Raw genomic sequence first — 26,484 nt, 5'->3', positions numbered from 1 at the left:
CTTTGCCATTGGTAAGAAACAATGAATGCTGACAAAAACTGAGGAACATATGAATTTATTGGCAAACCCAAGCAAAATTTCTTGAAATATACAGGAAAGAAACAGGTACAAATTTGTGACCTTGTCTTTTTACACAACCAGTTATTATTTAAGTTATACAGCAGATTTCAACAGTAAGAAATTGTTTCCTTACTTTAATGCAAAGCATTAAATAGGAAGTCACCCAGTGTAAAAGAAGCTACATAATTATCCAAATCTCTGGCTTCAAACTGAAGGGTATAACCAGAATCACTGCAGGCTCTTTTTCCCAAACAAAAACTCTGCTGATTAAAATCGAATCAAAAATGAACATGCAGTGCAGATGAGTCCAGATGAACACAGAAGACTCCTTCACCAGTCCAGGATTCAGGACAAGTGCAACTCAGGGGGTGTCAAAGACATGAAAGCAGCTCCACATTAATGACAGAAACATCTGGAGGGCCTGACGCCATTTCCTCACAGCAGGCACTTGTAGACCCACATCTACTGCACTCTGAACCCACAAATCGCAAATAAATAAAATAAAACTGATATATGAGCAACACAGTTCACACAAGACAGCGATATAAAGGTGCAAGACATTTTCAAATGATCAAAGCTAGTGTGACAGTTAACAGACAAGAACGTTGATGCCATCACTGTAAAAGATAGGATTAGAAACCTTCTACAACCCGGTTGCTTTAACAAATTTACTCTCTTACAAACAAACAAAAATCCATCTCACAACATTTTACGCTCCAAACATGTTCACCTCTAAAGGAAATTAGCTCATTTCAATATACAAAATTTACACTCATTCCAATTCAAATCTCTCCTGTCATAAAATGAAATGGATGCATCACTTAAACCCATGTAAAAAATATCTGTAGATATTTGCTATCAAACTACAATTTGCACATGCCATTTGTTTGTCTTCAAACCACAATTCACTTCATACAAAATTCCTCGATACAAAAACCGTTTACCTTATTAAAGATACATGGATCTGACTGCAATTCCCAGCATTCTTCTCACTTCATCGTTTTGTCATATTAAATATTAAACATACAAAAGATCTTGTACATTAGGCAGTTACAATGTCAGCCTTTAAGAACTATTCTCCTGAATGAATGTGGTTTAAGCAATTCCAGCTGAATTCATCATCGTTTGCAACTAAATATATAACAAACCGGGTTATTAAACATACACAGAAGAGATACTTAATCTGAAAAAGTTATTGCTAATGCTATAAAAAAATGCAAATGGAAAATTTCCACTTGCCCTTGATTTCAGTAGTATGAAGGCTACCAGAAGGCTGGTAGTCTAATCCGTACAAGACAGGTGGAGATTTGAGGAAAATTAAAACGAAGCTAAAAAAAAAAGGGACAGTTTCATGTTCTTCCATGGGTGCACTTTGTGACAGACATAAACTTCATTTAAAAAAGGAATTAAGACTCATGTAGTCAGGGAGTTTTAAAATCAGCTGCCGATAGCAACATTTTCAAGACCTACCAATCTCACTGTAAAAGGAAAAGCAGTTTATTATACAAGTGCAAGGGAGGAACCTCTAACAGAGGGTCATTCTCAGCAGATGGAGACTGACTCACCAGTTTAAATCCACACATTTCCAATTAATCACTTCTTTGTTGCCTAAAATAAATATTTGTAAGATTTTAAACTCAATCAACAAACGCGATCAATAACAGAAGCACAGCACTACAAGATCCTATCATCATTCCCATCATTCCATACATTCAATGGACTTAACAGCTGACAGCAGATCCACACAGGCTCTGATGTTTGCCTGGAAGCTGAGGCCAAACACAGAAGGTGTACGGAAGAAGTGGTGAAGCAGGAACCACAGTCATCCATGAGGGGAGGGTTGAAAACCTGCTGGCCGGGTACAGGACTTCTTCACTCAAGCATATCCTGTGTGAAGAGAGTAAGATACACCTAAAGCCGAGCTGACCAAAACAAAGAAACTAGTGTGGGTGCCCGAACAGACGCACAATACAAACTCATCCCCATGAGTTTGTGCGTCTGTCTGTGCAGAAATTCAAAACATCATAAAATATCATTAGATTTTTTTATTAAGTTTTATTTGAATTAGGATTATGTTTAATTTGTATCATTTGGTATGTTATCTGAATATGCCCCGGGGGGAAAAGGACAATTTTTGTCCTTTACGGGTTGTTGCTACATATAATATCCACCAGGTGGCACTGTTTCAGAAATGATAGTAGTTTGGTTTTCAAATGTAATGTTTCGATTCTGTGAGCGACCTATTTACTTCAACATCTCCACTTATCTGAAGCAGGCCAGCAGAAAACAGGCCAGTGTGTTAATCCACACACGACTTGTTTATTGGGCCGATAAGAAGAACCCATCATAAAACCACACCTAGGTTCCTGTTGCAGTTTATTTCTACTGCTGCAACTGAAATGAGTTTAACTTTTAAGACACCGTTCATGATGTCAATTTACATTTTCCTGAACAGAAAAAATGCCATGGTGTCTATGTTTCTGTGTGTATGATGAAAAAAGCAAATCCACCACACCTCATCTGAGTCGTCGTGGAACTCAATCTTGCCATTGGGAGTGTGGTTGGTCTCCAATTGATCGTCCATGCCGTCCCCAGCAGCGCTGTCCTCGACATGCTGCTGCAGCACAGAGTACCTGTGTACCAAGAACCTACACGCACATTCAGAATTAGATTATTGTCTGTCAGATTATTGGGGCAACTGCATGAAAACAAAAGAAAAGGCTGCCTGTAGACGCATGAGCTCACAGACGATCTGATGAACTGACCTGCCACCACAGACATATTTCTTGACAAACATAACTCCTGCAGCAGTGCTCAGCAGCATCACAATGATGACTGTTATCACAATGGAAACCGTATTAGAGGGGGGATTTTTTACCTGTAAATGCAGTAAAATAAACTAATTTAGAGGGGGACAAAGGGAAACAGACTGCAGATTATTTCACAAAATATCTTCATCCCCACTCATGAGGTACTGACCAGAAGTTCTGGACCTAGAAGGTCGCTCACACATCTCTGCCTGAGGTTGATCTCTTTACGATCTGGGATCTTTCCTCCTTCACATTTATCTCCAGGAATTTTCCTGTAACTGTGAACCAAACACAATCGAGGATGGATGTCAGACACGTGCATGTAGTCTTGACTAAGTATGGTAGATAAAGTCTGCAGGGATAATATAACCTAAACATTACCTTACATTTGTACATCATATTAAAGTGTTTTGTAACACTTTATTAGATTAGATTAGATTCAACTTTATTGTCATTACACATGTCACAAGTACAAGGCAACGAAATGCAGTTAGCATCCAACCAGAAGTGCTTAAGTAGCGAATAAAACTGTGATGGGTATATACAATATATACACACAATGATATATGTTTATGATATCAATCTATATGTTTGTATTTACAGTGTTCACAGATATGTAAAGGATATATAAAAGTCTTTGCAACCAAGACTGGAAGACATTCACTTGGTATGTGTGAAATGGTGCTGGTGAGTACTTCCACTGCTGTTCTTCTGTAAACCTCCGACTAATTCTCAGTTTTTTGTTTTTTTTAAATCACTTCCTCTTGCACTCTGCGTCAACTCTGACTTTGACGCTTCCTGTATCTGTATGTCTTGTCAAACACAGTAATTGTAATGGGGATTATTTTTATGTTGAATAAACCCAAGTGAGGGCCTTACCCGTTTGTCTGTAGTTCCTCCTCTGTGCCATGGAGGCAGAATTCCAGCACCTTTCCTTTTAGGTCTGGCTGCTCCACACACTCCGAGCTGTTTTCTTTACGATAATATCCAAAGTCACTGTAAAGAAATGCCGATTATGCTATAATTATCTTGGAAGACGCCAAAGTTTTATCAGATAAGCTCCACTCCAGTACCAGTTTAGTACTGTGATTTACGTACAAAACTTTCAAAAGTGACTGACCAGTGTCTAAGAGAAAGCCCCATTGTTTTTAAAAAGTTAAACAGATTCATTTTATATTTAAATGCAATTGAAAGTGAATAGGAGTAGAACTCAATACAATATTGATCAGTCATCCAGGTCCTGTGAGTCGAACCTGACCTCTTCACGATTCTTCGCTCTCTTATCTGAAAAGCTTCTCCAGTTCTAGAAAACACTGGTTTGTGACCTCTAGTGTGCTTAGCCAACGACAGCAGATTGTGTTGATGTCGTTACATGAGGTTGGAGGCGTCTGGGCTAAGGTGTGACCTACTTTTGCATCATTACGCAACGCTGCAAACAGCCATTCTCACAGGAGGAGTGTGCACGTGAGCTTCACCACCTGGGTAAGCATGTCAATCCTGGCCTGATGGTGGCTGAAGGCTCACTGCCCCCCCCACACTTATTTTTATATGTATCACTCTAAACTTGGTTCATTTTTTTTAAGTCATAAGAAGCCTTTCAGATGAGAAGTGAAGCATCTTCTAAAATATAAAAAAACTCAGGTTGATTTTGACATATGGATTTAAAATAGAATACGTCCTACCACAGGAAGTCATCTAGAGTGCACAGACACGGGGTCGGTTGGGTGTTGACCTCAAAATCTCGTCCGTTCAAGCAAACCGAGTCTTTCTTGAGACGCAGGAACTTCTCTTTGTATCCCAGGATGCACCCATCGGTAGGGTCACTGATGTCATCAGAATGGGCCAGCCACTGCACATAATCCTGATCAGAACCTACAAAAATGATCAATACATAAACCCTCAAGAAGATTATAGACAAAGAAGATGTATACCTGTTATACAGAACGCATGATTTTGCCACTCACAGTTTCTGGTGATGAGGTCTTTGAAGTCTATGGTGAAGGAGATCCAGTACTGGTGGAATAAACTGGTTCTGTAGCCCCACAGACTGACATTCATGGAGCGAGCTCCTGGTTCTGATGCCAGCCCAGTAAAGATGACTGGGTCATCTGTGAAGTTGTACACGCCCCAGCATTGTCCTTCATCGGTAGAAAATCTATCACAACATGAAATAAAAACACCACCATTAACAACAATAAGAACGAGTGAAGTGAGTGCACACAGCATTGGTGCATGAACAACCTTTAAATAAAATAGAATATTTCCTAAAATAAAATCCCACAGCAGCACTAGTTAACCTTCCAATCTGCCTTTTTTTGGTAAATGAACTTAATAAACATCAAGTCTGGTGTCCCAAGTTAAATCAGGTACATGCCAAACTCACTTGATCTGGTTGATGCCTCGATGAGGGTTTTGCTCCACTGCAATCAACAGGCCTCCAGAATCCAGAATAGCATAGTGATGGGGGCCCTCCAGGGCTTTTATCCAGGTGTATCCCCCATCATCGGACACATACACATCAGGTCTCAGCACCGAGATTGCGTCACCAACGCTCCCTGAGATATTATGTTTTAAAAAACTTAAAATACACATCTTCCCAAACAGATCAAATAAAAATTGAGGTTAGAAAAATCACCATGAGCCAAGATGAGACCGACGGCGTTTGGCTCAGTCAGAGGCAGCATGGGGACGTTCAGGCCAGTGGCGATACTGTAGGCTGCGTGGATGTGGAGACTACACTGCAAATACAAATAGAATCATTATGAAACGCTCCTTTTCACCTCTCTATTACAAAATAGAGAGGTGAATTTAGAGAATTTGATACAACTGCCCCAGCGGAATACAAAAACTACCCCACTATCTTAAAAAGGACCAACGTCCAGACTTTGCTTCCGCTCTGGACTCCTCATTCACTTTTTCCTTTACCCTTTCTGGGTCCTTGGCTGTTGCATCACACTTGCTATCGGCAGGTTTCCGCAGGGGAACCCATTCCCCGCCCTGATCAAAGGAGATCACAGACTGCACCGATTTATCTGAGACAAAAGAGAAGCACCACATTTATATAAAGGATAAACATTTTAAAGGAAGGTTTAGTGCAGTAAGATCCCCAGCATTAATTATACATGCAATGTTTAGGTCATAAACGGGGAAAGAAACAGGCTGCTGGGGCCAGGAACGTGTTCACACAGCTGACACCGAGCAGCTAATGAAATATTTATCCAGGGCCTGCGCTCTGGTACGTCATAGAGGAGTCACAGGGATGTGTTTTCATTGGAGGAATTTATGAGCTGGGATTTTATCATGTTTCCACAGCAACATGAATACAGACGGACACCTTCTGCCAGGATGCTGGTAGTGAAAACTCCCCGCAGTGAGGTCACGTTTATGAAGTCCGTTTCACCCCCTGTGGTGGTGTAAAGGTGGCGTTCCAGCGACTTCGAGTACACCGTGCCCCGGTCATCTGACACGTAAATAGTGCCAAACCCTGTATCTGCAGAACAAACAGATCCAAACACAAAATGACTTGGGATGGAAAGTTTGAAATCCCTGAGGTCTTTCTGTGCTGGTTATAAGGCAGAATATGGGGGATGACTAGTTGAGGTTTCTGTGTCGGCTAACCTCCTGGCTCGTCAACATGCATGAAGACCATTTCATCATTGGCTGCCAAAATGGAGTAGAACTGCTCGTGACCGACGGGGGGCAGCTGGGCCATGTTCCAGGTGTCCCCCTGGTCCACTGACACGTGGATCATCCTAAATGTCCCCTGCAGAACAAGAGGTGGGGGAGAAGATGCAGAAAACAGCTGCTGTAAGCAGAACTGGCATCAAAGTTGACAGGTTTGTCTACCCTTTAAAGCAGGAAATGTTACTGAAATAAATACTACAGAAACGTACAAAACAACACAATATCACATCATTTTAAATCGAGCAGACCAAACAGATTGAAACAAGGGCTGTTTTGCCCTTGATATCCGATTATGCAAAGATGGACACTGACCTTGCCCGTCATTACAGATGCAAAGAGGAACTTTCCACCCAGGCCAAAGGAGAAGATCTTATTGGCGATAGTCTTGAAGGATTTACCGTAGTCTGTCGTCCTCTTCAGTTCCAGCATTCCCCGATCAACTGGAAAAGAACCAACAAACTTTTTAACTGAGTGATCTGAGTGAACATATTGAAAACAGATCAATATGTACTTACCGCAGGATCCATTGTGGTTTGCGGTAAAGAACATGGTGTTTTTCCGTCCCCTACAAATCATATTACAATAAATATCAGATAGCGAAATAAAAGCAGAGGTTAACTGTGGATGTTTTTACTACTCATGTCCTCTGTGGGACAAAAGAAATAAAAACGTATCCTTATAGTAATTTGGCATCTAATTTGCCTGTGATATTAATCACAGGTGGATTCTCCAGTCAACTATCCAGACTCATGACAGATAAATAAAAATTATTATTGGACAGGGTTTCTGTTCCGTGGATTCAAGAGACACACACAAAAGACGGATGAAATCTAACAGAATAATGTTTGAATCATCTGAATAGCTGCTGCTATTTGTGTGCGTGAACTCTGAGGAACATCAGCGAGAAAGATGAGAAGAGCAAAAGCAGCCAGAGAAAAATCACGTCATTGTATCGCTCAAAGACAAAAGCGATTCAACAGAAAACAAGAAGCTGCATTGTCGTTTCACCCACAGCAAGTTTAAATCTGCTGATTTCTTATATTTAGGAGAGCAACGCTGCTAAAATCAGCAGTGACCGGTCTAATTGATATTCTGGATATTTGCTTGAGATATAATTCAAAATTTCCTGAAGCTCATTCAGCTCATCATAAACCTATTAGTGACACAGGTCTGACTGTCTCATGAGATCACACACTGACCTCGAGATAGAAGGATGAAAAACTAGATTTTAAGCTGCCAACGCTATTAATGATCCACACAAGGAAGACTTGTTCAAGGGATGGGTGGATCTAGTTTAACACCATGTCACCGTGATGCGGTTTTACTGTCTGCTGCACCAGTAACAGTCTTAGGTGAAAAGATCATTGTCAAAATCCATTATTTCAAGTCATTAAAAGACCAAGAAATGGGTTCCAGCCCCATTTTTCATTGGAAAGACTATTTTAGATGTGTGGAGATATTTTGTGAACTAGTAATTATTCTGAAACTTACCATTTTACCAGGCACACCATGTCATGGAGCTTTTTCCAGTTTGTGCCAAAATCTTCAGATAGCCATAGTTCATCCTGGGGGGGGGGGGGGGGGGGCAAAGGAGAAACAAGGCTGCTGTTTACACAGGTATCACACAGCAGAGCTGTCCCTAAACACCACAGGAATCGTAATAAATACACTCTGTGCAAACACAGATAAAAATGACTAACCAACTTCCTCTACTAGCAATAAGGAAGTAAGGCGAGGTATTTGCCTGTGAGGTTTACATGTCAATAGAAATTGAGGTCAGACTCACAGCAAATGAACAGATAAAAGGTGTCTGTGGCATGTTGCCCACTTACTTTGTTACTGAGGGCCATCAACACATTGGAATTTTCTGGATTGTAAGTGATCTGCATGTAGGGGACAAAGGGCAGTTGCTGGTGGGTGAAACTCTTTCCAAAGTCTTCCGAGACAAAGATTCGGGAGCCCTGATTCCCAGACACATCTGCGGTCAGGATCACCTGAAGGACAGAGTGGAACATTTAAAAACTAGATAAGATGGGAATCCAGGTTTACGCTACAGCAGTACGCCATCTGCCACAACGCTCCGAGCATGTGACATACTTTCCCAGAGTTCTCTGGACCGATGGCGATGCCGAAATCTGATCGGATGAAGGTGTTGTTGATCAAGTTCGTCACATCTTCAAACGACTTTCCATAATCCTCGCTGCCAAACAAAGGCTCACATTAGAAAATGCCTATCAAACTCAAACCGCCAGCAAGGATAAAATGGGACACACCTTCTGTAGAGTTTGGACTGACCAATTGTTATCATGAAGATGGGCACCTGAAATGTGGTCAAAGCCAGGATGACCTGCCGAAGAAAAGAAGGCATCAGCTTGTAGAAAGCTTTTATGAATATGTATGTCAGGGGAGTCACATTCTTATAAGCTGTACATGAGAGATGTGTGGAAAACACTCACCCCTGTGCCAACTCCAACCCAGGCCAATGACACTGACCCGCTCAGATCGTTGAAGATATGCTGAGGAACAAAACAAACCAAAATGAAGTGCAGACATTTTTTGCACACGCATGTAGCATGACGGCAGATAAACCCTATTTTCAAGGGCACGGTAATTCCTACTCACACTGTGTTAATGCACCATTTGTCAGAGCATGTGAGCATGAACAAGGCTCCAGGACAACCGCTATTTCACAACACACCTGCTGAAGACCACATCGAAATGAGCCAAAGCTCAGCTCACACGAGATGAACCTACCGGATGTTTTTGAGAACACCATGATTCTAAGGCAGACCATCCAGGCAGGGTCTTAAAGCGTGACAAAACTTTATGTAGTGGCTTGTCGCGTCATAAGATCTGGATTCAAACAAGGACGTTCAACAAATATCTACCTGAAACAACATTTAGAACATTCTTCTGCTCAGGATTAGAGAGCAAATAGTGAAACCTCTAGACCTTGCCTGACTTCCTGGTTCAGAGCAGCTACACAAACACAAAAAAGTACCAGGAGTCACATGGGGTAATTTCTCTATCAGTATTCAAACAGACTCACACTGTCAGTGAGGCCCTCAATGACACAGTTTCTCTCACACACACACACACACACACACACACACACACACACACACACACACACACACACACACACACACACACACACACAAAGAATCTGGAGCCAAAATGACAAGATCAGGTTTTCGCGCCGTATTCCACTGACATTTAAAACAATGTCAATCTAAAAGTGCCACCAGAGGATCATAATGTAATGTAGCCAGAACCGTGGCTGGCTGCAGCAACTTTATGTTCTTATGCTGCAAGATTAAAAGACTTTAGAGCGAGCGGCTCTTCGGAAAAACACCATCCGAGAAGAGTGACGAGCTGATCGGGCATCTCTGTGCACCTGCTCTTCCTGCTGATTGTCAGACGTGAGCTTGCTGAATAGTAACAGGACCTGGGCCGGTAACTTACCCGGTGGGTGTTGTCTGCTAACTTGGTGTCAGCTCCCTGCAGAGCTCTGCACGACTCGCCCTGCTCGGTGCTTCTTCTTGTTATCCTGTGGGGTTCTGCCGGGGACAACCATGCAGGCAGGGACCTCTTGACGAAACTCGCCGCTTTCTCCGCACTGTACGGATGCTTCATAAAAACCGAGCGAGCGGCGGGTTGGGATACATGCTGAAAATCGACTCCGGCTGACCAAGTGGGGACTGAAAACAGCAGGATATAGGACAGGAACAGTTTCATCTTCGTTGCTCGGTTCGATGAGAAAAAAAAGAGAACTTAAACCCCAAGAGAAGCCAAAACGAGTCCTTGTTTATTCCGGACTGTCTTAGAAACTGAAGGTCGCCAGCAGCTCCGGCGCGGATGACATCAACAGTAGTCCTGACAGCGACTATTTCAGGCTCTGAAAACGCAAAAAGCCTCCAAAGGTCGCACAGTTTCTGCCTGCAACGGCGTTTAAAAAAACAAAACAACCCAAAGACAACAGACAGGAAAAACACTCGCAGTTAAACCTAACTAACATTAGTCTTTCACGCAAAGGTTCCACCCTGTAACCCTTTAGCTTCCCTGATACACTGCACGATCTGGAAATTTGTTTCTGTGGGTCGTTGAGAGCGAAACTATTGCGTTTAGCTACAGTCCCTGCCTGTCTTCCGGAAGGCTCTTGTGATTGGTTAGTTTTTTAAAAAGAGGCGGGACCAAGGAGAGGAAGACCAAACTAGGTTGAGAAATACTGTACACAATCAAAAATGAAAGCCGAAAAATTCAAAAACGACTTATCTATTATTATTTTTATCATTGTTATCAGTGTTATTTCTTATTAATGTTTTAGGTATTTTCATGTTCCTCAGTTATACACGAGGACAAATTGAAATAGAGTACTCACAAAATAGACAATGTGTGCCATTCAGCCTCAAACCTAAGCCTTTAGATAGCCAAGGAGATATACATTGCTTGTTTTAAATTAAAATTAATTTAAACTTCAATTTACATGTTCTCTACATTTCTAAGCCTTGCTCTATTATATTATTATTGCTCTTCACATGAATAGGAGTGAGGATCTGTGCATTCAGACCTGTGATACTCTGAGTCAGAGATATTTCATGTGTGGCCTCACATTCCACAAATCCATGGATTCAGCTTCACATTGTTGTCTCAACACCATATCATTTTAAAAGAAAATAATCATTTTTATTCTTGAATATGTAATCAAAGTTCTTAATTGAGGTTTGTAATTAATGGTAATCACTTAATTAATAAGATTTCAGCTAACTGTTTTAATGTCTAAAGGTATACTTGAAGTATACTTGAAAATCAATACTCTGAAAGATGAATGACTCATTTCACTTTTGACTCCATGTGTTTTCTTGGCCGTTATCTAAATTATGTTTTAATTCAATTAGTGCATGTGATGAGAGCAAAGGTCTTAAACTCATGACTATCAGTCATGTGCTGTAGAAAAAAATTCCTTGTATCCAGAGCAGACTTAACATTTAGATGACACACTCTAATTAAATAATACAATTTGGGGGTTTCCATGTGGTCTGCCAGGTGTGTTTTAGTTTTGTTTAACCCAACATTAGCATAAGATGGAGAGCATTGAATACTGTTCGTCTTCTGAGTCTGGTCAGGTAGAGCCTGTTTGGCAAGTCGGCTCTAGTTAAAATAAAAAGTGTCATGTCACCACAGCAAAAAGCTGCTAAACAAGTTTGAGGAATTGCCTTCAAAACCTGAATCTGCAACTCAACCTCAATAAAAGATCAACAAATAGATCCTTTTAGTCCCTGATACGCCTGTCAAATTCCTACACAAAGACACTGTACAGCGCCCCTTTTTATTCCTCTGAGATGTTGCTGCTATTTAAGACTGATGGCATGGGGCATTAAGAAAAGTCAGGCAGACTGAGACTGAGGTGTTAAAACTGTAGCTTTATCTGTTTGTCATAGGCTGGGCCTTTAAATGTGTCCAGGCTCTTGAATTAAGTCTGCAGTCTGAATAAATGCAGTGTCCACTGATGGGAGTCATGTGGACCTCATGGTTCACTTTGCAGCAGGGAAAAAAAAAAATGGAACGAGGGTCTGTTTATCAGTGCTAATACGAAGTCTGTAGCAACAGTAACCTCCACGTAACAGGAGGCCAATTACCAGCCTCGTTGATGCACAGCAAATTAGTCCAGGTCATTGAATCAACACAATAACACATTCAGTGATAGCAGAAGAACTCAGGATAAGAAGATATCACAATATTGACACACAATTTTGTGTGTGTGTTTGTGTGTGTTGGTTTTGACTGATGCAGAGCCAGCATGGTGTCCTTGCATTTGTGTAAATAGTGCCATAAGCAACAGTGTTGACATCCTTTCCACTTCCTCTCATATCATGAAACTCGTCCTATATTGCGTTTATGTTGATTGACTATGCATTGATCCATACTGCAGTACTTTCCTGCATTTCTGTATTTATTGGACAGTATAAAATAATTAAGTAATTCAATATTTCAGACAATCTGTCCTCGCTCGCACGCTAATCTCGAGGCTGTGTCGGCAGCGCCCCCTGTCGATGACCAAATGTCTATGACGACAGAGAGAGAGGGAGAGAGAGCGATTAGATGAAATTTGAACTCAATAGGCGGTCCTTTATACGGTTGTATTTACGCTGTCACTCCCCAAAGAATGTGTGCGAAACCTCTCCAGACCCAATCCGTATGGACTTTTCTTTCTACCTTTTTATTCTTTTTTTAAAAGACGCGCTGAACACGCATTCTGTGCCTTCGCACTTCACTGACAACCTGTGACGGGATCATAGAAACGCGATTGCACTCTGGGGGAGTTGGAGCAAAAGTTTTGCAAGTCCGAAAGAGCTGCAGGAGAGCCAGGGAAAAGTAGAGGCCTGGTCGGAACAGCCGCGGGTCCATCTTCGCACGCACGATGGAAAGCATCGCTCAGGTGAAGGGACCGAAAAGACGCGTAAATCTGTGGTTGAACCGAACACGTTTCGGACGCAGTTTGTGTCTGACATCATGTGTTTTCATTTCCGACCAGAAAGTGCTGACTTCAGGGTTCTCTCTGGATTTGGGTCCCCTGAAAGAACCTCTGGCATTCATCCGCTTGTTGGAATGGGTACGTTTATTTAAAACCCTCTCTGTTGTTGTTTTTAGTGGCTGCACAGCTTTGCTTTGAGCAACAATTGATGAATTGTCTAATGGCGCTGGTCTCGTGATCCTCTGCAACCATATAAGTCATGCTTTTAAAGCGTTTCTAATACTGCGCGCGTGCGTGTGCAATATAAACGTCGGACCGTTAACTGTTAAGAGTCACATGATTCATTTAACTTTCATTTTGTCAAAAACAGAACAAAGACGTCATGCTCCAGCCAAACTTGTGTTTGTCTATCGTATTTTTTTGAACACCAGTCAATTTGGTGATTAAGAAAGCACTTCCTGCCACACGTGTGTGCCACTAACGGAAGTGAAGTGTGTGCAGGCCAGTCAGTCAACCATGAAACATCCTCATTGTGCCCCAACTGTAGATCTTCTCCATATTTGCCTTTGCCACGACCGGAGGTTACCGTGGCGACGCCAGTATCAACATCCAGTGCAAAGGGAGAGCCAACGAAGAGATACAGGCACACTTTGACTACCCATTCAGGTGCGTTCCCCTCTCACAGCCCTTCACCTTGGACATACTGGACACTATGTGGTTCCACCTGTGTCTCCACAGGTTGTTGCAGTATCTGTGTAATATTCCTGACTGCAAAATCAACGGAACCACCGAGCCGGTCCGCTGCCTGTTAGGAGACCACTCGTCCCCAGCGCAGTTCTACGTGTGCGTCGGGGTGCTGGCCTTCCTCTACTGCACTGCTACCCTTGTGCTCTACCTGGGCTACCAACACGTTTACAAAAACTCTAGCCGCGCTCCCATCGTGGTACGTCTGTCTGAACGTTCCCTGTTTTTCTGCTGCACTGTTTAAATATTTGCACCTCAGTGCAAGACGCAGCAACTCGGTGATGGAAATCGAAGGCAAAGTCGCACTATTTGTATGAGCTGCTGTTAAAAACATCCCCGACACCACGAGTGTGCAATCTCATCTTGGCAAGGGGTGTTTACTTTTCTGGCTTTGTTGATATAATGTTTCATCTGCTGGGAGTTGCTGATTGGAATCCAACAGTCCACCTCCTGTCAGTATCCAGCGGAAAGGTTGCTACAGTGTGTTTAACAGAGTTGTGTAAATGAAACTGTTTCAAGGGTGTGGTTGCCCAAGAGCAACGGCAGCTCTGTCCTGAGTCCTGCTCCTAAGGAGCTGCTGGGGTGAGACTCCTGATTTGGTGTTATTGATCTCTCAGGACCTCCTGCTCACATTTGCCTTCGCCTTCCTGTGGCTGACGTCATCCTCCGCTTGGGCCAAAGGTTTGTCCGACGTGAAGACGGCCACCAGTCCTGCCACCATTTTAACCTTTCTTGACGTCTGCAAGGATATCAACAACAAGTGCACGCCAGGCGCCGTGCCCCTCATGGGCCGTTTAAATGCATCTGTGGTAAGACTCTGTGAAGCGGTCTTTTCCTTAAATGGATCCCTGAATGTGTGTTTGACATTTTTGTCACTCTCCGGCAGATTTTCGGGTTTCTTAACCTCATTCTATGGAGCGGAAACTGTTGGTTCATCTTTAAGGAAACTTCTTTCCACAAATCAGCCAACCAGCCTGCAAACGCGGAGGGAGGTGTGAGGCATTCGTAAAGCTCTGAAACACTTGCTCAACTCTGCTGAAAGCTCTCTGTTCTGTAATGGATTCACTCACATTATTTCAAATTTATCCTGTTACACTCACATGATAAAAATCAAGGCACTGTAGCGGTTAAAGGCAGCACTTTGCCAGCTTGATGCTAAAATATTTGCATTATATTTTAATCACTAATTTCCCAAAGTACCTCAGGGCTGTTAAAATAGATACTTGATGCACATTCTTTGGAACCGCAGGCCTGGTCTGAAGACCAGGTAGCATTCTGGTTGCTAAGAATTAGCTTTAATAGTTCAACTGGCGTTAAAAATTGTGGATGTTAATTGGAGACATGATGACATTATCATTATGAGATTATTAGGTAAAAGCAATTTTATGAAATTTCTTTGCTTTGCTTTTTTTACCATTATTTCACTGTAGCAGCTATATGTGATGTTTATTTAGTTGAATGATATAACGGATGTAGCTGTTGCAGTTGTGCAGTAGAATTTGTATTACCTGACCTTGCCTGTTTTACCTGAAATCATTTATTAGATGTTTATTTTGCCCCGTTTATCTGATATTTTAAGTAAAAGCTCTCGGGTTGTTTTTTTTTTTAGATCACTTCAGTTGTAACCCTTCGGCCTCTTAACTGCAGATGTTTAACTTTTAAAAAGGAGAAATGTTTTTATACTTTTATTCTTTCTTTCTTGCTGGTTTATATTTTTAACCTGTGTGACCACATTAATGAGACTGGAGTTGCTCTTATAATCCAGAAAAGAAATGTTGTGGTTGATTTAATGTGGGAGCTGGATTACACGCTTGTCTGACAAAGAATCAGGATTACAGCGTGATGATCCCCAGACAGAACATTTGTCTAGAAAAACATAAAGGTTTCATCAAGTTTTGTGATAGATCCAGAAAAATCTAGAATTTAAACCTTGGTCCAATTCAAATAAAACCAAACTAGTTCCACATCACAACTGAAAGTATGCGTATTCCTGAAATAAATGTTGACCAGTTTTTTTTAAAATTGATTTAAGTTACTATATAGATCACCGGAACGATCGCTGGATGCAAAAAAGAGAGTTTTTAACACATTAACTCATCCGATGGAACTGCGGGACCGGGCACGAGCACCGTCTCCTCGTGATCGCGCATCATTAGCAATGGCCGCCACGGATCGGCGAAATCCGAATCTCGACGATTTTGTCGGATTAAATTGGAGTTGTTGGGTAGACAAGGTGAATGTTTTAACGTCTGACGGTGAGTGGCGCTCCTTGTCCCGCAGCAGCGTCCCCAGGTTGTGGCATCTTTGGTCCTTTTGTTTCTTAATATTTGTTAGATTCACGGAGCCACAGAAAGAGCGACCCAAACAACAAAAGAGCCGCTGGGTCCTAGCGCAGTGCTTTATTTAGAACAACGAAACCGACTCAAACTTCGAGCATTTACACAGCTTGCTGCTAAACGGGAACTGAAAGAGCAGTTGAAAAGTAACAACACGCACTGTCATCACAAGATAGTGGCATTAAAGCGAAACACTGTGGTGGTGTTGTTGTGTTTGCAACTTTATTGACAGTCTTACAGTTGACAATGAACAATGCACGAGCGGAGGCCTTTTATTTAAGATTTATAGTTAAATAAATAAATAAATACACTAAGCTAGAATAAAATCCCCTAGTACAGTGTGTTCTATGTAAGAGGGGGATCTTTTATTTTGGTAAATGGTAAATTATACGGATCAATAACTAAAACGGCTTTAGAAGAGCAAAATATGGAGCGGCACCTTGTTAAGGCGAAGGTCAAAAGTCAATATTTGGAAGAGAAATCAACATCTGGAGCCAGTAAACACAACAGCTGCCATCACAGTGCCAGGTCCATTTTTGGATCAATAACTAAAACGTAAGAAATGACTGTTTTATCTGAAATTTTGCTAGAAGAAAGTAAATTGATAGAATCGGGACATATACACCTTATTTACTCAAATCATACAAAGCACACATAAATGACAGATGTGGGGCATTAAATATCAGAAAATCAAGGATATGGTTTAGAGATAGCCATATAAAGGAAGCTAAATGATACATTTACTGGATTTTTTAAAAGATTTTTCAACAAAAAAGTGGTTAATGTAAACTTAAATATTTACTGAACTTCTGTAACAATCAAACTAGCTATTAATTTATGCCTGCAGTACCGTTAGACCAACGTGTAAGTAAAATAAGTTTATGGAAAGTCCTGTAGAGTGGACCTAGAATCTATCCATCCATCCATCCAGTTATTTATTTGTGTGTGTTTCATGTCACTGAAGACAACAGCAAATATGGGAGGAAAAACTCTGAGACTATGGCCCTCAGCAAAGAAGGTGAAGAGCAAAGACTAATGAATTGATGGATACAGTTTATGGAAACCAGTTCTGAATTTCACATGAACTCTGTCCCCTAAGCAGATATGCACATATACGGCCACTGTCCAGCACAGGATGACATCTACCTGGTGGTGTGCAGCCTCTGCAGACGTGTGATAAAGCCTCAAGCGTTTGAGAAGCACTGCGATCGCTGGCACGACCCCCGCAGCACGAGGTGCAGCCAGTCGTCTAATTTGGCTCATCAGCAGGGGCCCCGCCCTGGCCCCTCCCTATGGAATCTTTCCTCCTCTAAAGAGACAACGAGAAATGGCAGGTGTCATGAAGCCAGCTCCCCCCACACAACGTTACCTGTCCACCAGCGAAGAACAGCAGAGACTCGCAAAGAGAACTCCGGGCACGAAGGGGTGAATGAGAAGACGATGCTACACACAACAGTCAGGCAATCAAGAGCCAGAACCTACAGCCGGATGCACAAAAACACCGACAGTAAGTCTTTTCTGTCACATGTCTGTATGTTGCAGCCTGTTGACTGTCTGTGTCCCACAGTTGCTCACTGATGCTGTTTTTCCCAACAGAGAGTAAATGTGACCTGAACGGACTCTGCAGAGTTCTGGATCCAGAAAAGAAGAGGAAGCCATGCAGTCAGGAGCCCATAAGCAATGTAACCTCTGCTGCTGGTGTCATTGCTGTTAATCATGCCTATGATAAATCATTGATAAATAAAACCGCTCTTTTTTTTAGTCCCCTGTGTGGAGGATGAAGATGATCGATCCGCCAGTGAGGCAGAAAACGGCTTTAGAAGAGCAAAATATGGAGCGGCACCTTGTTAAGGCGAAGGTCAAAAGTCAATATTTGGAAGAGAAATCAACATCTGGAGCCAGTAAACACAACAGCTGCCATCACAGTGCCAGGTCCATTTTTGACTATAAACACATCTTGAGTAACCATAGCAATTTTTTTGGCGGGAAATGAATGATAAAAGTTTCAGAAATAGATAAATAACAGACCTGGCAACCAGATGCCATCAAACCTCTTTTACCTTCACAGCAGGTGCAGGGATTCTCCACAAAGCTATCCAGAGGATGAAGGTAACAGCACTGTAGAGGTGGAGGTGCAGCTCCCCTATCCCTTCAACCAGAGCCTGCTGTCATGTGGGGAGGGGGAAGATGACAATGAGCACGAGGTCCCAGATCTCTCCTGGCACCCCAAACCTCTCGGGGTGAGTGTAGAATCACGTGGAAGGGAATTCCTTGTGGTTAAAATTGGTGTTGCGCTAACAGCAGGTTTACGCCGTTTTATACAAAGTCACAATGAGCTTTTCCCAACAGGCTTCTAAAAAATACTCATGTTTTATTGTTTATTCAAAACTGTGTTGTTGTTGTTTTGTTTGTTTTGTAGCTGTGCACGTTTGGATGCCGGACACTGGGTTGCAACATCTTTACCTTCGACCGCCGTTGGCAACATCTGCGGCTTGCCCTCAGTGCCATGTTGGAGCAGCATGTCAACACACATCTGTAGAAGTGTGTCTGTCAGTGGCATTGCACACATTCTAGAAAACCACCCTGACTCTTTGGGGAAATTTTGATTTGGAATATAAACCAAATATTCTATAGTCTATATTATAGACTGATCAACGTCGTCAAATCATTTCGATGTAGTGCTTCAGATTGCCGCTAGATGTCACCAGAGCTCCAGCTGGAGCCTAGTCCAGCTGCCGCTTAGGTGAAAGGCAGGGTAGCCAACTCAGACTCATCAGTTGACCTATTGCCCAAGAAAAGGTCTCTGGACTGTGGGAGGAAGTCAAAGAACCTATATTGAACCCACACAGGCACAGAGAGAACATCCAAACTCCACACAGAAAATCCCCCGTTGAACCTGAAATCTTCAGCCATTTTATATTGGACCTAATTGTTAAACGCCGACAAATATGTCGAAGATATTGATAAAACCACCTGCATTCTCATCAACTGAATGCAACATGTGGTGCAGGTACATGGAAGTCACATACACACACACACACACACACACACTTTAAACAGACAGCTTTAGTCTGTTAATAACACCAGTGTAAAAAAGTGATCTTTATTAAACAGACTTTTGTATATTTCTGTGCTTATAGCTACCGGTAGTTTGTCCAGGAGGGCCATGAGCAGCAGGATTGAACCGACCTAAAAATGTACACTTGCATCTGTTTGTGTTTTGACCTGATATGAGTCCTAATTCTCTTAAATTCCCGTCTCCTTTCAGGCCACACCGGCAGCTGTAGGATCAAGCATCAGGCCTGCTGCCTGAAACTGCTGGCTTGAGTGGAACAGAGTCTACCTCACTGGAACAACTTGTAACCAAACACAACACAGTTCTGATGGTACAAAACCACCTTTTCACAGGAGACAGCCATATCTTCTCTTCTCTCAAGGACCAGGAAATAGCACTTTCTTTTATGTCAGTTTCTGCAAGGCTCCACGTGAGGCACAAAGAAACCCTCTCTTCTTGCCTGGTCTTTTCTGCTAGGGTGTATCATTAAATGTTGTATTGAACTAGCAGGGCATTGTTAAAAAAGACCTTTCAAAGATAGTCACAGTGAAGGCCATAACTGTGCACGAGTCTTGTTGGGTCTATTGACTGTTTTCATGCACAATTACATCTTCTCATTTTTGTAAATAGATATCAGGAATAACTTTTATATTTAAGGAGTTTTTGCATTTTTCTAGCTCTAGATGTTTTTTGTTAGGTCTCGGAAATAAGAAATAAGATTCCTCAGCCTACTTGTCGTAGTGTCAAAATTAAATTAAAGCCATTAAAAATGATTCAGTCTTATCTATTTTTGGCTTTTATTTGATACTAAAGGCTCTTTGGGGTTATCACATTCATCCTATAATTTAATATTATAAATAATATCAAAGATGCCGTTTAATGTCCATGTCTACAGAGGTGCAGTGCTCCATTCCATCACTAGGTGGTAGTAAAACTACAGTATCAGGTTGAATACGATTAATTTAAGGACCGTCATTCTAATCATGTTAAAGTTAAGATCACGTGTAACATCAAATCTTTTAACACATTACCCCAGATATGTCCATTAGAAAACATTCAGCAGTGATCTTACTCTGAAAATTGCTTACTGTCGAAAATTAAAGCAATTCTTCTCATATTCAAGGTGCAGAAAAGAAAACACTGCTGGAACATGCTCGTGTAGCATAACTGCATGTGCAAACAGCATTAAAAAGAAGTGAAGAAAAAAATGGAGGCAGCACAAGGTGTAAGTCTTCATAATTTATTTGCTTCCCAGGTTGCACCTATCCTGCAGTCACAAAGCATACCATGCACAGTCATTCCACTCAAGCTGCAAGACCGTTCTGCCAGCTGACCTTTGAAGCTGTGGTCAATAAACTCTGCTTCTGCTGCTGTAAAAGCTCCATCATTGCAGCGGCAAAAGAGGCTGCAAGCTTTTAGCCCCCACAACCTCAGAAATGTTTGATTTCTCTTAACTGCTACCACCCAGTAATGGAGTCGGATGCATGTCGGGCATTCAGAAGCCATCCGCTTCCCTGCTTGGAGAGATTTTGACGATTAGAGAAGATTTAGTGTACCATTACTGCAACTACAACCCAAATTTTGAGTCATGGAGCCATGAATCTGGCTTCGATCAACGATGTAACATCCCACTGTACCCACGTACGTCTCCTTATGTCACCTAACACGTCAGCCAGATTGATAAAGCACCATCTCTTTGATTTTACTTATGGCTTTATGAGTCAAAGTCAACTGGCAGTAAATAAATGGCGGCTACATACTGTCAGGCTGACTCTTCAGTGGTTTCAACACCCCCTCCACACAGTCTCTGACACCTCTCCAGTATATGTCATATACCTTTAAATCATATTCTTCAAGTGTAAAATACATCCTATATTGATAAAAAACTAAACCCTGCCCCTCCTAAAAAATAATCCTTTATGTCAAAACTTATATGTTGAACGAGGAACAGAAGCACAGCGGCAGATGAACGTCAATGGACCACGTTAGATTATACAAGAATACACTCTGTACACTGAGAACACTGGGGTACACAACTAACCAAGTACTGTACACAGAAAAGTGAGTCCAATATATACGTCATATAAATATACATGTATAGGAAGGCAGATTTGCTTTGGAGAGAACAAGCTGGAAATGTCAATGGTCATCATCTGGAAATAATTCACTTTTATTTATAGAATTTGGTAGTTTTCGTGCTGCGGACAGATAAAATTACAATTTTGTGTGAATGCGGCCAGTGTGCATCGGCGCTAAACCTGTCATCGGGTTTGTCTTGAGATATTTTTTGCCGCTCTGCATCCCTCCACCTGATATTCCTGATATATGTGTGAGGAATTGGAGTGATTCACGCAGCACTTCTCCGATGAGTGCGACTTCCTCTTTTGCACCCACGCAGAAAATGCTGCGGTGCAAAACTGTGAATATAACATCGATTTGGCGTAAAGAACCCGCTCGACACCCAGGAATGTGTTCATTTTGACATTTGAGAGCAGTAGAGGGGAAATGTGCACGTTAGCGGAAGTCTGAATCATTCTTAAATCTGATCATTTCGAACCAAATTATAGGAAAAATATTGGATATTACTGTAAACGGGTGAAAGCTCCGGGCATTTCCCCTCATAAACAGGCTACTTAAAGGGCATCACATTCATCGCCCGGCTGCTGCTTGATTGCTTTTGAACTGGAGTACAGACAGAGTTACACAAACAAAGCATCTGGGCAGTGTGCTTCCAGGGAGCCGGTGAGAACAGCTCTGTGCTGCTGTGACTCACGCCAACGGGCCGATTCCCGTCCTGCTACAAAGACACGGAATGCAAAAACAGAGGCCGCATCCCATAAAAGACACAAATCGCATTTACAATGAGTTGGCCTCGTCTCACCAGGACGCAAGATGGAAAATACACGACAGATTCAATTAGAACTGGATAAAGGAAGAGGATGATTTGAGGTTACGTATCATCCAATATTAGCTACTCACTCCTAAATTGCCATCACCAGCATGATATATTACTGCCACATCCTGAACCCTGCTGCTTTAGTGAAGCGGTCTAACGTTTACATGCTACCACAGCGTACAGCTCTTCTACGGCTACATTTATCACTGGCCGACCGTCATCCATCGGAGCAAAACTCAAGATCGACAATTTACATCTACATGGAAGTGACAGAGAGTGGCTTGTTTTTGAAGAAGGTCAGTTAGTTATTTGGGGCAGTGATAGGAAATGGAGTTAATAGGACGGAGCTAAATTTAAGTTATTCACATCTATTCCCGACCGGGCCTTCGGAGGTCAAACACACCTGTGGATATCATAAATTGAGATGTGATGATGGGACAAAAATGCACTTCTGCACTTGGAGACGTCACGTGTTTATAAGCCTCGTGAGCTGTAATACTACTACTATGACTCATTTACAATATAAACAACCATCACTACACTTATGACAAGGCAAACATGTAACAATCAGTCTAACTGACTACTTCTTACCGTCACTAACGAAGTAGGATGGAAATTATATCCTTAGGGATAATTACAGTGTGTGAATCTACATTTTCTTTGGGCCATGGAGATCCTGACGGGTCCCTTTGTGGTGGTTATCGCATGCTGTTGGACACAAATGGAACCCACCACTATCGTTACATTAGATGCACTATGTCCCGGGTTTTAAGTAATAAATATGATTATGAGCCATATGTGTTTTTTAAAAATCTATTTCCCTCACACGCTTTAGTGGTTAGTTGATCGCTTCCTGAGTGCTGATACTAACATTTTATTTTATTTTTTTACCCCCTTAGTGTTCCAGAACTGTTCCAGGTGTTGCATCACTTCACAGTATGAATATTAAGTGCTACAGATTAAGATGCTGGAAAAGTCTTGTGCCTGTCAACAATAGGCCCATTTTTCTTTTCGTAATCCTTTTTGGCGTTCCCATTTTCTTCCCGTGAACACAAATAAATACCTTTCCTCTCTTTCCTCCGCCAAGGTCCCAGTCACATGCCAAGTCAGTGGTGGATGTATACGCTGTGTGTACATTAACTGCCACCTCACACCACCATGGGCGTGTCTGAGAAGACAGAACTGATGGACTCTGCTACCGACTTCTTCCTCTTGGATTTCATGAGAGACCCGGTCTCAGCATCTGGGTCGTCCGCGTCCTCGTTCCCATTCGGGTTGAGTTTTCCATTCTGACCTTGCGAGTCCTTCGAGTCTATGAAGGCCACGTGCCTGTTTAACTCCGCCTTGGGGTCCCCGTGGGTGGGCGTCACGCTGAGCATGGACGAGTGGATGCTGTCCTCGCCCTGAGCCTTGCCTTTGTTGGGGCAGCAGAAACAGCGGCAGGGCGTGAGGTAAAGGTACATGAGCACCAGCACCACGCTGGCGAGGCAGCCCACTAGGGTGGTGTAGGCTGTGTTCAGGGTCTCGCCGCCCCCGTGCATGGTGAAGTTGTGGACCTTCAGTACCATGTAGATTGTCTCGTTGAAGGCCTCGTTCGTCGCAAAGCAGGTGTAGGTCCCCGAGTCCTCGGACCTCACCGGGCTGATCCGCAGGTTGCCGTCTGGCAAGACTCTGGCCGTCTGATTACTTCTGGGCATTACCACCATGTTATCAGGTAACGTCCAGGTCTTCAGCATGTCCCTGTGTTTGGTGTCACACTTCAGGATCAGCGTCTGCTCCAGAAAAGCCTCTTCGCCCGCCTCTATGAAGGTGCTGCAGTTCATACTGTCCCCGCTCAGGTCGAAAATGCCGACTTGGGCCTTTTGCGGTCCTGGCAAGACGCACGTGTGCTCATCTTTGAAGTCCACAGCCGAGTTCAGCTTTCGGATGTACCAGTGGGCGAGGAGTGTGTAGAGATCACAGTGACACAGAAGAGGGTTGTTGTGGAAATAAAGGCCAGTTTTGATGTAGGCGGGGAGGACCTGAAGCTCACCAATGGGTAGAGTCTTTATCTTGTTGGAGGACACGTCCAGGAGACTCAGTTTCTCCAGGCGAGACTTCTCCTTGACCAGCTCCAGTGGAAAACGGGAGATTTGGTTCTGGCTAAGGTAGAGCTTCTGAAGCTTGATCATGGTGACGAACGCCGTGCGGTCAATCTGGGTGATTTTGTTATTGTAGAGTAGGAGGACCTCCAGGTTGACCAGCGGCTCAAAGACAAACTCATCCAGCAGCTGCAAACTGTTGGAGGACAGGTCCAAGTAGCGCAGGTGCTTCACGTACGCAAATGCTTCCGAAGAGAGGAAACTAAGATTGTTGTGGCTGAGGAGCAGGTTATGGAGCTTCCACAGTTTCACAGGGGTCCACTCGGACCTCAGCCGCGTGATCTCATTGTAGCTGAGATCCAGCACGGTGGTGTACGTGGGCAGACCCGTCGGGACCGAGGTCAGGTTCATCTTGGAACAGCTGACGATGTTAGAGGCGCAGATGCACGTTTTGTGGCAGTTGAGGGCGGAAGCCGTTGCCCCTGGAAGCCAGAGGAGAGTCAGGCAGAGGCAGAGGGCCCATCTCAGACACCAACTCCACGGAGCTGACAGGCTGTCACCTGTCCTGGCGAAGGGCTGCAGCATCCTAGACGTTAGTTTAAATCCCAAAGACGTTGATTACAATCCTGCTTTCAGGGAACGACATGGAAAAGGAGTTGAACTCCAGGGCATCTGAAGAGAAAATGTACATAATTAATACGATCGATAGATAGATAGATAGATAGATAGATAGATAGATAGATAGATAGATAGATAGATGTGTTTTAACACGCTTAAAAGTCACACTATAAATGAATAAGAAAAAGAAGACATTAAATTCTATAAATCCGCCTCTTTTAACACGCTTATCCACATTTTTACAAGTAAAAGCTCAATATGCAAATCAAGAAGGTGCAGCCACAGTAGAGGGAGCGTGCACTCTGGACTTACTGGAAGGTCCACCAACACGCTCCCTAAAACCACAATAATTCCAGTTTAATCATGAAACCAGCCTCCTTCTTCGCGTCTGCAGGCCCGCAGAAGGTGATCCGAAGGCGCAAACTTTCCCAGTTGCGGCAAACGTCTTTACCAACCCAAAAAAAAAAAAAACAACAACAGCAACAAACAGTCACACACGCACTGGCTGCGTTCACGCCAACCATGTGCATTCCCGCCCGGGAAAGTCGCGGGCAGCCTTCCTCCAGGGTGCTGCAGCGCCGCTGCACCATTCTGCGCGAAAACAAACGGGGCACAACATGGAAACGTGAAGGAAAACTGCGTGTGCCGCCTACCTTCAATGCAGCGACCCCGTATCTCATTAGAAGCCGCTCCTCGCCTGCTTCCAAGTGTGTTCAGTATGAATGAGCCCGGCTGCTGCGGAGGACAGCCGCGGATGAGAGGGAGAGGGGCGACAAGAGATGCATTCAGAAAACAAACCCTGATCCGCGCCACATCCAACGCGCGGTGCAAAATTACGCCAAAACCGATTACGTAAAGCGCAAACAAAACGCGCCCCTTTGACGACAGACACTCATCCACGCTTGGCTCTAATTGCAGATGTCTTTGCTTTTCTAAGAGGAATATCTCGAGAGTGTCCACGACAGCCTCCACCTTCCGCACGCAACTGACGCAGTTTCCGCAGGTCCTGCTGCCGTTGAGCAAATTAGGAGCAGCCGGTGGCTGACAGGCTTCTCTGAGGCTCCTCGCACGCACGCACGCACGGCGCAGCTCTGCTGCTGCAGCCGCTGCAGTGGTTGACGTGTAACTGGATGGAGGTCGTGCGTTCAAACCGAGAAGGAGCAATTTACCGAGCGCCTGCAGAAAGATGCGCTGCGGTGACAGTAAACTCGCCCTTTCAGTGGGAAATTACCCGGTTTTCTTCATAAAGATTCATCAGAAAACATCAGCTCCGTTTGTGAGGATTCGTGATTTAGTCGTCGGAGTTCAATTAAAACAATCAAGTGGACGAGAATTGAATTGAGACAGAAAAAGGACAATTATTGACACTGACGGAGACTATCGGTGTAATGTTTGACATCAGTTTAGGCGCTTGTATTTGTATATGTCATGAATTCATTTGAATTGTTTATGGATTCATTTGAATTGTTTTCGCATTAACTGAAGTTGAGAACTGTGTGATTCGGCTATTGTTACACTAATAAGTCACGACACCAGTCCGACGTCGCACTAGAACCAAACGTGGTGCTATTTGGCACCGGGACGGTGGTGGGTGATGGATGTAACTCGAGATTGGTTGACATCCAAGGACTTTGGCAGGCTCTCTGTCGTGTTCCTTGAGTCATTCCTTTATTCCTAGCGTGTGTATCAGGCCTTCAGATTGTAAGATGCTCATTGTTCTCCAGT

General features: G+C 43.1%; 4 protein-coding genes across 11 annotated transcripts; 2 read left to right on the top strand and 2 right to left on the bottom strand.

The window, feature by feature from the left end:
• Nucleotides 1-39: 39 nt before the first annotated feature.
• On the bottom strand, nt 40-10,653 carry sort1b (sortilin 1b). Its single transcript, XM_011621949.2, has 20 exons — nt 10,020-10,653; nt 9,011-9,070; nt 8,828-8,901; nt 8,652-8,754; nt 8,387-8,548; nt 8,046-8,119; nt 7,070-7,119; nt 6,867-6,994; nt 6,489-6,633; nt 6,205-6,360; nt 5,796-5,902; nt 5,506-5,608; nt 5,254-5,425; nt 4,835-5,025; nt 4,553-4,742; nt 3,750-3,866; nt 3,040-3,148; nt 2,826-2,938; nt 2,576-2,708; nt 40-1,947 (listed from the first exon to the last, which is right to left on the bottom strand). The coding sequence occupies exons 1-20, from the start codon at nt 10,290-10,292 to the stop codon at nt 1,933-1,935; spliced, it is 2,475 nt and encodes an 824-aa protein (XP_011620251.2). The 5' UTR covers nt 10,293-10,653; the 3' UTR covers nt 40-1,932.
• A 2,003-nt stretch (nt 10,654-12,656) lies between these two features.
• sypl2b (synaptophysin-like 2b) lies at nt 12,657-15,795 on the top strand. Its single transcript, XM_003963214.3, has 6 exons — nt 12,657-12,993; nt 13,090-13,167; nt 13,577-13,695; nt 13,768-13,972; nt 14,391-14,582; nt 14,660-15,795. The coding sequence occupies exons 1-6, from the start codon at nt 12,976-12,978 to the stop codon at nt 14,780-14,782; spliced, it is 735 nt and encodes a 244-aa protein (XP_003963263.1). The 5' UTR covers nt 12,657-12,975; the 3' UTR covers nt 14,783-15,795.
• Nucleotides 15,796-15,851: 56 nt separating this feature from the next.
• atxn7l2b (ataxin 7-like 2b) lies at nt 15,852-19,951 on the top strand. Of its 8 annotated transcripts, none has more exons than XR_003887835.1 (8): nt 15,852-16,028; nt 17,074-17,127; nt 17,209-17,616; nt 17,706-17,791; nt 17,872-18,041; nt 18,178-18,349; nt 18,529-19,119; nt 19,378-19,951. XR_003887835.1 is itself a non-coding variant. In XM_011621950.2 (8 exons), exons 1-7 carry the CDS (start codon nt 15,875-15,877, stop codon nt 18,646-18,648), a joined length of 1,161 nt encoding a protein of 386 aa, XP_011620252.2. In that variant the 5' UTR covers nt 15,852-15,874; the 3' UTR covers nt 18,649-18,650; nt 19,378-19,951. The 8 variants fall into 8 exon arrangements, 6 of the variants coding, with proteins under 6 accessions (XP_011620252.2, XP_029689539.1, XP_029689537.1 ...); XR_003887834.1 differs by having other exon boundaries at nt 19,250-19,951; XM_011621950.2 differs by having other exon boundaries at nt 17,212-17,616; nt 18,529-18,650.
• Nucleotides 19,952-20,383: 432 nt separating this feature from the next.
• amigo1 (adhesion molecule with Ig-like domain 1) lies at nt 20,384-25,892 on the bottom strand. Its single transcript, XM_011621951.2, has 2 exons — nt 25,413-25,892; nt 20,384-24,813 (listed from the first exon to the last, which is right to left on the bottom strand). The coding sequence occupies exon 2, from the start codon at nt 24,724-24,726 to the stop codon at nt 23,209-23,211; it is 1,518 nt and encodes a 505-aa protein (XP_011620253.2). The 5' UTR covers nt 24,727-24,813; nt 25,413-25,892; the 3' UTR covers nt 20,384-23,208.
• Between the last annotated feature and the right edge of the window lie 592 nt (nt 25,893-26,484).

Source organism: Takifugu rubripes, chromosome 3 (genome assembly GCF_901000725.2).
Source record: "Takifugu rubripes chromosome 3, fTakRub1.2, whole genome shotgun sequence".
NCBI classification, from domain to species: Eukaryota; Metazoa; Chordata; class Actinopteri; order Tetraodontiformes; family Tetraodontidae; genus Takifugu; species Takifugu rubripes.
This window is presented reverse-complemented; position numbering and strand designations above follow the sequence as displayed.